Below are 12292 nucleotides of genomic sequence, written 5' to 3'. Positions count from 1 at the left end.
GGAGGAGGAGGGGAGGAGGGGGAGGAGAGGAGAGGGGAGGGAGAAAAAGAAAAGGATTTTTTTTTTTCATATATTTGTTATTCGATTGTATTTTTTCTTCTGAGAAGTGTCTTCAGCTCCTTGGCCCGTTTATTGATGGGGTTATTTGTTTTCTTGGTGTTAAGTTTTTTGAGTTCTTAGTATCTGCTGGAGCTGAGTGCACTGTCTGTCTGATGATGATCGGGCGGGGGGGGTGGTAAAGATCCGGATCCCATTCTGAGGGCTCTCTTTTCCGCTCATGGATTCATTCTTTGCTGAGAAGAAGTTTTTCCGTTGGAACCCATCCCATTGATTGAGTCTTCATTTTATTTCTTGCGCTTTAGGAGTCTTGCTAAGGGCGTTGGAGCCTGATCCCGATATCATGAAAATCGGGGCCCACTTTCTTCTTTCTTAGGTGTAGCATCTCTGAATCCATCAACAAGTATATGAAAAAAATGTTCAACCTTTCTAGAAATTAGAGAAAGGCAAATGAAATCTACACTGAGATTTCATCTCCCTCGGACAGAATGGAAATCATCAAGAATAGAAAGAATAATAAATCTTGGCATGGATGTGGGGAAAGGGTCCACTCACACATGGCTGGTGGGACTGAAAATTGGTGCAACCACTCTGGAAAGCAGGATGGAGATTCCTCAGAACACTTGGAGTAGAAAGACCATTTGACCCAGTTATTCCACTCCTCAGTTTATACAGGACTCCTACTGTAGTGTGCTGATTTTAAGTTTTGGGGGTATAAACTATAAATTGAGCTACTATAAACATTGCCTCATCAATGTTTACAGTAGTTTAATTCACAATAGCCAAGTTATGGACTTAACCTAGGTAGCCTCCAACAGATGAATGGATAAAGAAAACGTGGTACATCTACACAATGGAATGTTACTCTGCCATGAAGAAGAATGAAATGATGGCATTTGCCGGTAAATGGATGGAGTCGGAGAATATCATGCTAAGTGAAGTTAGCCAATTCCCCCCAGTCCAAAGGCCAAATGTTTTCTCTGATGAGTGGATGCTGATCCAAAATGCGGGGGGGTTGGGGTGATGGGCAGGATGGAGAAACCTGGGATGGGGCAAATGGTGGGTCTGGAGCATGGAGGTAGGAAAGATGGTGGAATGAGAGGGACATCATGATCCTACGTATATGTGTGAGGACACCAATGTTGCGACTCTTTGTGTACAATCAGAAAAATGAAAAACTGTGCTCTATCCGTGTGCTGTGAATGGAAAGACATTCTGCTGTCGTGTATAACTAATTAGAACAAATAAATAAATCAGGTTTTTTTTTTTTTTTGCTCAGTTCCCAAAGAATGTTCTGCAGATCGTGTATGTATTAATCACATACATAATGTAGTATTTATTATCTCTATATACTTAATATATTAAGTATATCACGATTAGATGAATATTACATATTAAATACACCAATATGAATATTAAATATACAAATAGGAATAGATAAATATATCTAATAGACCTTGTACATCACATCAGATATATAAAATCCATTTTACTATAACTACATATATGTTTATACAAAAATAGGTGCCTATTTTAATCGCACTGCTGCGATGTGGGTGCCTGGCAAGCGTTTGACCGCTGAGCCTCATCCCCGACTGCTCCTGACTTTTTCTTCTGTCTGAAGCAACATCTAGGGAGGAAATCATTAAATGATGATCCAAAGGAAGAAGTGAGGTGTGCAACTATGCATGCAAGGAGGATCTTGGAGACCAGCCACCCACTGGCCTCTTCGGGAACAGCCAGCCAACGCCCACCCTGGGGGTTGAACCGGAGGCCGGGGCTGGAGACCTGTGTATTCTGGAGGCTGCTCTTGCAAGAAAGAACCAGAAACCTGCTGCACACGCGGGAGGGCGGGCAGCGCGCCGGGCCTGGCGGGGTCCGCGGGCTGCGCTGGGTGCGTGGCGCAGGGACAGCCTCCCCGGGGCGCGCGCAGCAGAGAGGACCTCGCAGCCCAGGCGACCCCGCAGCCGAGGTGCCGCAGGATCTGACGTCCCCAGAGCTGAGCTGGGCTCCCCCGAGACCCCTCTGCAGGTAAAGCCGTGTCCGCCGGGTCCCCGCCGCCGCAGGCCGCCCTGCCCCGCAGCCTGTCCCTCTCCTGGCGACTTTGGCAACTCTTAGAAGTGTTTCTGTGCGACGGAAAAGAATCCGCGGGGCCTTGGGGGCTATTTATTTGGTGGTTTTGAAACTTCGTGTCCGTGGGGACGGGGCAGGGGCGGCCAGGGGCAGCAGGGGCCAGCCTTCTCCGAGGTCCCGTCTCCGGGATGTCCACAGGCTGCCAGGACGTGGCCACCGAGCCCAGGCCTGGCGGGGACCCAGCACTGGGGGAAGAGCAGGGGCTCAGTTGCATTGTCGCGCAGGACACTCAGTGAGCTGAGTGACATGGCGGGCGCGGGCTGCTTCCCTGCGTCCCCCTTGGGCAGCGGTGAACGTGGTGGCCAGCGGCCAGCGTGGAGGGGAGGGCTGCCTCCCAGGGGCTGAGATGCAAACGTGTCCCGGGCAGGAGCAGGCCTTTAGCTGACAGAGTCAAGTCGCTTTTTATCTGGACTCACTCTCCAGCCAAGGCTTGAGCTTTGTCTCTGGTCTCCAATGCAAGGAGCCGAGTAAAACCAGCACAGCCAGACTGTCCTCCAGAGGCGTGGGCAGAGGCCCTTGGTACATCTTCCTGCAAGAAAAAGAAAACACACACACACACACACACACACACACACACACACACACACAAGCGTCTATTTGATAAAGAATAAAAACCGACTTTGTAACGCCTGTCATAGCCACTTGATGTAAGAGAAGCTGCCTGCAAAACGTGTAGGAATGCAGACTCACAGCTGTGCACTGGAAAGTGACAGGATCCCATAGGTGTCCCTCCAGGTCATAAATAACATTCAAAAGTTCCATTTTTTTAACCACGCCGTTTGTATTCTAACCAAGCATCCTTACAAAAGAATCCAAAGTTAAAAAAAAAAAAAAGCAAGTTGATGAAGTGAGAAAGTTGCCGTGAACTCGGTTTAATGTATTATTGAAGAAAAAAATCATAAGTGTAGTCTAGTTTAAGGACATAGTGTTTTGTGGTTTTATTTATTGATTTATTTATTTATTTTGGTAGCAGTGATTGAACCCAGGGGGTGCTTAACCACTGAGCCACATCCCCCAGCCCTTATTTATTTATTTATTTATTTATTTATTTTTTAAGGGCTGGGGATGTGGCTCAAGCGGTAGCGCGCTGGCCTGGCATGTGTGCGGCCCGGGTTCCATCCTCAGCACCACATACCAACAAAGATGTTGTGCCCACCGAAAACTAAAAATAAATATCAAAAAAACTCTTTCTCTCTGTCATATATATATATATATATATATATATATATATATATATATTTTTTTTTTTTTTTTTTAATTGTTCTGATTAGTTCTCCATGACACTAAAATGCACTTGGACACATCCTACATAAATCGAGCACAACTTCTTATTTTTCGGGTTGTACATGGTGTAGAACCACCCTGGTCCTGTGGTCATATATGCGCACAGGGTCATAAGGTCCCATTCATTCTTCCCACCCCATACCCCTCCCCTCCCTTCCCTCCCCTCTGCCTAATCCAAAGTACCTCTATTCTTCCCCAGTCTCCCCTTTATTATGAATTAGCATCGACATATCAGAGAAAACATTCAGCCTTTGGTGTTTGGGAAATTGGCCTATTTTACTCCGCCTGATAGTCTCCAGCTCCATCCACTTATCAGCAGATGCCATCATTGCATTCTTCTTTAGGACTGAGTAATATTCCTCTGTGTATATAGAGTTACATTTTCTTTACCATCTCATCAGCTATTTTTTTTTTTTAAATGTAGAGACAGGGTCTCACTAAGTAACTGAGGGCCTTGATAAGTTGCTGAGGGTGGCCTCCAATTTGTCATCCCCCTGCCTCAGCCTCTCAAGCCTCTGGATTAGAGGCCGGTGCCACTGTATCCGGCATGCCCACAGGATTTATAAATACTAGAGCTGCCGGCATTTGTTGAACTTTTACATCCATTCAGCGCTCACAGACTCAATAGGGGGACTTATCCTGCAAGCTCTGTGCATGGGAACAGCCCCAAAGAAATCATAATCATCAGAGCTGCTGAAGGAGATGCTCATCACAGCCACGTACTGAATTAGCACCTAGTACCCACATTACTATGTGCCAATTAAAACATGGTTGTGTGTGGGAGCTTTGTAGGGGCCAGTTCCCCAGAGGAATTTGCAACAATGTTAAGGGTTGAATTTGTAAAGTATCCAGCGCCTTCCCAGTCTTTCTGAACATCTTTTAAATCCACATTGTCGGGCTGGGATTCTGGCTCAGCGACGGAGCGCTCGCCTAGCTAAGGCGGGACCCGGGTTCGGTTCTCAACACCGCATAAAAATAAAGGCATTATGTTGTGTCCATCTGCACCTAAAAATATTTTTAAAAATCCACATTGTCTGCGTATGCTGGTGTTCTTGGCAGAAAGGCCTCTTGTGATAGCAAAGGCAGGAGTTTAGAAACTTAAGCCTGGCTGGGGGCGGTGCCCATGCCTGTCATCCCAGCAGCTCAGGAGGCTGAGGCAGGATTGTGATTGGAGGCCAGCCTCCGCCAAAGCGAGGCCCTAAGCGACTCAGGGAGACCCTGTCTCTAAATAAGATACAAAATAGGGCTGGGGACGGGGCTCAGGGGTCCAGTGCCCCTGAGTACCTCTAGTACCCAATGATGGCTTGGAGACTTTGAGGTCCCCATGGTGGGATATCAGTGACAGCCTAGCTCTCTCTCTCAGTGCAGGTTCTTGTCTCCACTGGAGGTGGAAGACCAAGGGTGACGTGGCTGAGTCGCAGCTCAAAGCATCTTACACACATTCTGCCTTCACTCTCGCTTCCTTGGGGAGGGAAACTCTGGTCACTTGATTAAGGAGCTCAGGGCGGGGGGGAAACACGGGGGTCCAACCATTTTGTGCTTGTTCTTGAACCTTCTGTGTTGACTCTACCTCCCTGCCCAGGCCCCTTCTCTGTCCCCAGTCAAATGCCCAGCGAGCAGGAAACTCCATATCACTCGGTAGACCATTCAGTCTCCTAAGAAAGAGGTTAGCAGCTCTTCAAATCTCCACGGACAAACCACACTCTCCGCAGCACCTCTGTCTCCAAAATGAAGCTCCTGCAAAGCCTGCAGCTCCTCCTCCCCGAATCCACAGGAGGAGCATTCTCCAGGTGCAGGGCAAAGAAGCCAGGAACAGCCCCTGCCCCCCACCCCCCAGGCACAAACCATTCTGAGCCAGCAAGACTTCCAGAAGCTTCCAACGGCTTGGTGTTAGTTGTTGTCTTTGTGCTTAATTGTGCACTATGTTTTTTTTCCCCTAAAAAAATCACAGTTTCCCAGGCATCGGCAGACTGCCAACCTGCATGAGAAAAACAAAACTGAGCCTATTACGATTCTCAGTGGGTCTGTTTCTCTCTGGTGCAGGGTTTTCAGTTGATTCCTGGGCCTGGGGGTGCAGCGCAGTGCCGAGTGCTTGCCTAGCATGCAGGGGATCCTGGGTTCTGTCCCCAGCACTGCAAAAAAAAAAAAAAAAAAAATGCATTTCCTTAGTAACACAGAAATCAGTACATCAGTACACCATCAAGAATAACTATTGCATTTCTGGTGAAAATCTTCCAGTTAAGAGAAAAGATCCCAAACCTTATAACCTACCTACATTAACTTTCTTTCTTTTTTCTTTCTTTCTTTCTTTTTTTTTTTTTTTTTTTTTTTTTTTTTTGGTGCTAAGAATTAAACTCAGGGGCCCTCAACCACAGAACCCCAACCCCAGTCCTCTTTTGCATTTTATTTACAGACAGGGTCTCACTGAGTTGCTGAGAGCCTCACTTTGGCGGAGGCTGGCTTTGAATTCACGATCCTCCTGCCTCAGCCTCCAGAGCTGCTGGGATGACAGGCGTGCACCACCGCACCTGGCTCATACCTGTGTTTTCTAGATAATAGATCCTAGGCGACACCTGGGACATTTTCTTCTACAGATAAAATATCATTGGAGGTGGTACAATTCAGTCTTTTTAAGACATCTTTTCCTTTATCAAAGTAGCTGAGGACTTTTTAATTTAGCCCTTTTACTACCAGAACTATTTCTATTTGTTTCATTTAACCTGTGAGGGGGGTTATCAGAGAGATGTTCATTTCCTCTCCCTCCCTCCTTCTTTCATTAAATTTGTGTATTTAATAAAATGGTGGGGTGCACACCTGCAATCCCAGCAACTCTGGAGGCTGAGGCAGGAGGATCAAAGATTTGAGGCTGACCTCAGCAACTTGGTGAGGCCCAAAGCATCTCATCAAGACCTTGTCTCAAAATAAAAAATGAAAATAGCTGGGGATGTGCCCCAGTGGTTAAGCACCCCTGGATTTAATCCCCAGTACTATAAAGAAAATGTACACATGCACTATACCAGCACATTCCAACTGGAAATTTCCAACAGCATTTTTTGCGTGTGCAATAAATAGTGTGGCAATACTCATTTCACACTGCCATAATAATGCCTTTCTGCTGAAGATCTTGCTGTCCCGAAAAAAGACCCCAAATCTCACTCCTCACTCCCCCACAGATACATCTCCTCACCGCCTGCTTGGTTTTCTGGTGGTCTTGGCATCTAACCTAAAGCCACACACTGTGCGCTGCTTCTGGCTTCTTTAATAACTTCATTTATAATTAGCATTCTTCTTTGTCCCTAATGTCCATTGTCTTTTGCAGGAATCTGCTTTTGTCCCCTGAATGCACACACTAGTTGAGCATCCCTCATACCAACCTCAGCATGGGCAGGACTTCGGCCATAGGCAATTCCCCACCAGACCTCAAGGCAATGCAGACCCCAAGTAGTCCAACACTTACCATGGGGCTGGGTTCATGGCGTGCATGAGACAAATGATCTCATGTTTAGACTTGGGTCCCCAAGATGTCTTCAAATGCAAATACTCCAAAATTAAAAAAAAAAAAAATCTGCAATCTGAACCAGTTCCAGTCCCAAGCCTTTTGGACAAAGGATGCTCACCCTGTAGCCTTTGGCATTCAGGTGAGGGGAATTGAAAGAGTCCCCCCTCAACCTGCTTCCTCTCCCCTCCCAGGTCTGTGGACCTGCTGGTGTGACCTTGGTGGATTCTCTCCTGGTTCATTTCTGAGCTCCGGGTCCCACCTTGCTCTGACTGGTCCCCACATTGCTGCAAACTTGATCTTTTTTTTTTAAAAAAGGGCATTTGTCCAGATCACGCCATTGCCCATGCAGAGGTAAACATCCAGATGTCACCCCGCTCAGCATGTCACCTCGCTCCGCACATCACCCTGCTTCCTCCCCAGGTCCCAAAGCCCAGAGCCCACAAGTCAACACCAAGCTCTTTCCCTGTGGCAGACACGGCCAGCTCTGCTGTCCCCGATGCCTGTGAGACACCCAACGCTCTGAGCTAATGGGTCCCTCGTGCATCTGTGCACAATTTAAGAGAAATGGAGAGGAAGCTTCAGACAGGGAGACAGGACTTGGAAGCAGAGCTCCTGGGTCAGGTGCTCTGGTCTGTCAGCTCAAGACCCCTTGGGGACAGTCAAAAACCCTCATCCCCGTGTGCTGGGAAACGTGTCGACAAAATGCACCGAGCCTGGTGACCAGAGAACATCTGGTCTCTGGCCAATGGTTGCGTCATGATCAGGAAGGAAAGCTCAGGATTTCAGAGCGTTGCACACCCAAGGGGCACACTGTCTTGTCAGGACCCACCTGGTTTGTGGGATACGTGTCCCTCTGCATTGCACAGATACTAGGTCTCATAAAAGCATAGTGTGGCTCACAGGTGTAAGCACTCCTGTCCTGCAGCAGGCGGGCAGATAAGCAAATGGTGGTGCGTGCAGAGAACAGAAGAGTGGAGAGAACGGCAAACTCACTCTTCTAATGCTGCCAGGGCTCAGTGAGCAAGCCCAGCTCTCTCTCTCTTGCTCAGCAAGGTTTTGCTGACAGGAGTGTCCATTTATTCTTGAATTTTCTACTCCCACATTCTCCCTACCGCAGGCAAATGGGCTGATTGCAACAGAAACTATCTGCATTGCAAAGCCCCAAATGCTCCTTCTCTGGAGCCACAAAGACACTTCTTGCTAATGAGGATCGAACCCAGGAGTGCTTCACCACTGAGCCGCATCCTCAGCCCTTTGTATTTTACTTTTTAAATTTTCAGACAGGGTCTCGCTAACTTGCTTAGGATCTTACTAAGTGGCCGAGGCTGGCCTCTGACTTCGCATCCTCCAGCCTCAGCCTCCTACGTTGCAGAGATGACAGCCGTTCACCACCACGTTGGGCTTGTCCACCTTTTTGATAGCGCGTGCCAGTGTGTCTAGACCCCGTGCCGGAGCATCGCCTTATGAGAGTTTGCCATGGTTTTAAGGTTCTTCTGGAGCTGATATCGTGAGAGCCAAGCTTCTCCACGTAGCTCCATCCCGATCTTTCACCTCTAGGAAAGATGTGCTTCCTGCTGCCCAGTTCTCCTAAACCCCTTCGTTTCTCTACAGGAAACACGACAGGAGTGAGACCATGCGGCGGATGGGATATTCATGGTAAGACAGGACAGTGTGGTCCCCGGGCCCCTGCCTGCATTTCCTCCGGGCTCTCCCCAAATCCACAGATAAGCAAGGGGCCTCTGTGAGGAACCCAGGAGACCTTGGAGCCCCGGGCATGGGGATCAGGATCAGTCTGAGGGCTCCAAGCTCCCGTACCTTGGGAGAGTTCCAGTCAGCCTCAGGAGAGATCAGTCCCAAACCTGGTGGGAAGCACCAAGGGCATCCGATGGCCAGGTGCCTGGCTCTCCGCAGCCCCAATGGCAAACCTCCTTGGAGACTCAGGGTGATCTCTGCTCTGCCACACTACGGAGGGGACCTGTTGCTTTACTATCTCTCCGGACCGGGACCTCCGTCACTTCCAAAGCCCACCTGCGCATCACAGTATCGTGGGATAAAAGATTCAGGGTTTTCCTCTTCTTCCTGGCTTCACGTTACCAGCTTCCCGATGTGATGCCAGATTCCTGGGACCCCAAGAGACCTCCAGGAGCTGAATCCGATGCAATCACTTAAGAATCTTTATTGCAAGTTCGAGCCTGGACTCACAACCGTTCCCTATACAGTGGTCCCAGGGAGTGAGTCCCGGTCCTTTGTCCAGTGAGATTTGATAGGTTTTTTTGGGGGGATACTCTATGCATCACAACATCACACAGCAAATCCTCACACACCACGGGAAAAGCAAACAACAACTCTAAAACATGATTAGCACATTCACTGGCGGGAACAAGTTGGGTAGGGGTGATTGGTTAGTACAAGAGGGGGATTCCTTTGAACTGATTGGTTTAGGCTATGAGGGGTGCACATGCTGAACTACATGGTTTCCCAACATGTTATCAACCACCATAAACTACTGGGGGGTCATCTGGCATCCCAGGTATTTCCCTGTCTCATGCTGATTGGTGGCTGCTAGGGGGTGGCTGTGGGTCCCCACCTAGCCTGACTGAGTCAGGGACACCTGGCACCATAGATCTCTGTTATTTGCAGACAAACAGCTCAGCAGGGTGGGTATGTGCCTAGGAGTGCTCTGTGGGTTTGTCCAAGGACAAGGGTCATGAGGTAGAAGCCGGTTTCTCAAAAATGGAGCCACATCAATTTCTCACTCCCCCCTTTGTCTGGAAACTTGCCTCAGTTGGGGGTCTATATAGGGTCTATATGGGCAGGCCCTACATCTTCTTCTGGGTCTAGGGCTTGATGGTGGGTATACAGAACCATCATCTGAACTGTGTTTACCCTGTCCTTGATGAAAGCCACTAGCTAATTCACAAGTGGTCCTACTAAGGTTGACACTAGGGTAGTTTTAGAGTAAACAGTAACCCTCAGGGGACAGTCTTCAACTTTCCAGACTCACTCAAAAATTGGCCTCCTGACTCGATTTACCTATGTACTCTGTCTATCTATTTCTGGCTTCACCGGGACTGGCCACTGCCCAGAGCTTGTGTCTACTCAGTGTTCCAACTTGTAGCAAGGTACCCCACACACACAAGTCCAACACAGTTTTGCCATTTAAGAAAGAAGGACAAGAGTCAGGCGCGGTGGCACACACCTGTCATCCCATTGGCTGAGGAGGCTGAGGCAGGAGGATCGCTGGTTCAAAGCCAGCCTCAGACAAAGAGAGGCCGTAAGCAACTCAGTGAGACCCTGTTTCTAAATAAAATACAAAATAGGGCTGGGGACAGGGCTCATTGGTTGAGGGACCCTGAGTTCAATCCCTGGTAACATTCACCCCCCCCCCCACTGAGAGAGAGAGAGAGAGAGAGAGAGGAGAGAGAGAGAGAAGGAAGAGGAAGAAAAGCCAGTTGGAGAACAGGAGGGTGCAGTAGCTGTTCTTGGAAACAGATCCATACATTTTAAGGAAGCTTAAATACGGCTTTTTAAGTTGCTATTGCCATAACCATTCAACAACACTCTAGAGCCTCCAAAATTACTTTGAAAGTCCAAATAGGACCATCAACTGCATGAGCAATTTTAAATGAAAAAAAAAAAATCAAAGGCCTGGGGCATAGGTTCAAAGCTAAACCCTAAGCCCATCAAACCCTTAAACACTGACACCGTGTCCCCCTGCAAGCGTCTGACCGTCGGCGCGTGCTACAGGGCTGAGCGTGCTTGTGTAGCCTGTGTTTCAGGAGCTGTCTGGCCGTGGCCCTGGGTCTGTGGCTGGGAGGGACGCCGTCCGCCTGCAGGGATGTGGCTGACTCGAGGCCCAACATCCTACTGATGATGGCGGATGACCTTGGCATTGGAGACCTCGGCTGCTATGGCAACAAGACCCTAAGGCAAGGAATGGGAAATGGGTTCTTGGGGACCAGAGGAAAGAGCAGGTCCTAGATCTGGTGATTCCTATAGGAATCGAGGGTCCTGCCGCCCCCGGATCGGGAGGCAGGGTCATCCAAGAGCAGGTGACCGCTCCTCCTCAGGGTGGGCTCAGTTCTCCTGTTGCTTCCTGGTGGTGGAGGGCACCCGGGAGAGACAGAGCTGGCAGTATAGCAATTACACCCCCCACTCCGAGCATCCGTTAACCCACCCACTACAGATGGAGGGTGTCTTGGAAATGAGTTTTATTGCTTGTGAGCCCAAAGCCATGCTGAACTGCCCCTCACTCCCAGCCCCTCTTCCATCCAGCCAAGCCCACCCACTCAGGACTGATCTCAATTCTTCTAATGTCCCCTGAGACCCAGCATGGAGCTGAATCTGCGGGCCCTGCTGGGTGTGCCTGGCCCGGTCCCCTCACGGGTGTCCGTGACCTTGGACCTGCCCATGCAGTCCCTGACCGCCCAGTGAGAAGCAGCCTCCCGCTTCTGAACTGCCCATCTGTCTGTCTGTCAGGACTAGGAGCGCCTGGTGGACACGGGGTCCACCATAATTCATCAAGATGCTGTTTCTTTGAAGGTCCTGGGGACATTTCAGGTTCTGGATCATTCTCGAGCACATCTTGATGCACCCACTGATGACCAGCAGCTTACCCTACGCTGATGAAAATCTGGGTTTCTTCGGAGAACACAGCAGAACACAGCACTATTATTTTTTTCTCTCGGCAGGACTCCAAACATCGACCGGCTTGCAGAAGACGGGGTGGTCCTGACCCAGCACATCGCCGCGGCGTCCGTGTGCACCCCGAGCAGGGCTGCTTTCCTGACGGGCAGATACCCCATTCGCTCAGGTCAGTCCTACTGTGAAACCCACCGGGGGAGGAACAGGAGCATGGCCACCCGCAGCCCTCTCTCAATGACACCCAGACAGGGAAAGAGGGGTCCCAGCGCACAGAGTTCTGCCAGGACACTGCAGCCAGCCCTGGTGCGCTAGCCCCTCGGGGAACAAGGTGACCCAGGCTGGGATTTCACTGTACGAACATAACATTTTCTGTAGCAGGCAAGGGAGCGAATATTTTCATTTTTGTAAGCCACACAGTCTTGGGTACAGCTGCTCAATGGCATTTTTGAAGTCCTCTATGGACAGTGCACTCAAAAATGGTTGTGGCCCTGTCCTAATAAAACTTTATCCACATGTGTTGCATTTTGTGCCCCAAAAGTTCATGGGTGAAGCAACGCAAGACAGTTCAGAGGTGATATGGTTAGAGGAGGAGAGGTGTGACCTGATCAGTGGATTAATCCACTTGGATGGACTCACTGTGTGGTGGCTGCAGCAGGTGGGGTGTGGCTGGAGGAG

At 49.3% G+C, this 12292-nt stretch overlaps 1 protein-coding gene across 1 annotated transcript in view; it reads left to right on the top strand.

Moving 5' to 3' along the window:
* The window catches only part of LOC113177292 (arylsulfatase L-like), a 49124-nt gene that overhangs the window by 23017 nt on the left and 13815 nt on the right, over positions 1 to 12292 (top strand). The window contains 4 exon segments of the mRNA XM_077793690.1: positions 8395 to 8480; positions 8585 to 8629; positions 10753 to 10902; positions 11665 to 11786. Coding sequence (XP_077649816.1) covers positions 8395 to 8480; positions 8585 to 8629; positions 10753 to 10902; positions 11665 to 11786 — 403 coding nt within the window.

This window comes from Urocitellus parryii, chromosome X (genome assembly GCF_045843805.1).
Source record: "Urocitellus parryii isolate mUroPar1 chromosome X, mUroPar1.hap1, whole genome shotgun sequence".
In the NCBI taxonomy this organism is placed as follows: Eukaryota; Metazoa; Chordata; class Mammalia; order Rodentia; family Sciuridae; genus Urocitellus; species Urocitellus parryii.
This window is presented reverse-complemented; position numbering and strand designations above follow the sequence as displayed.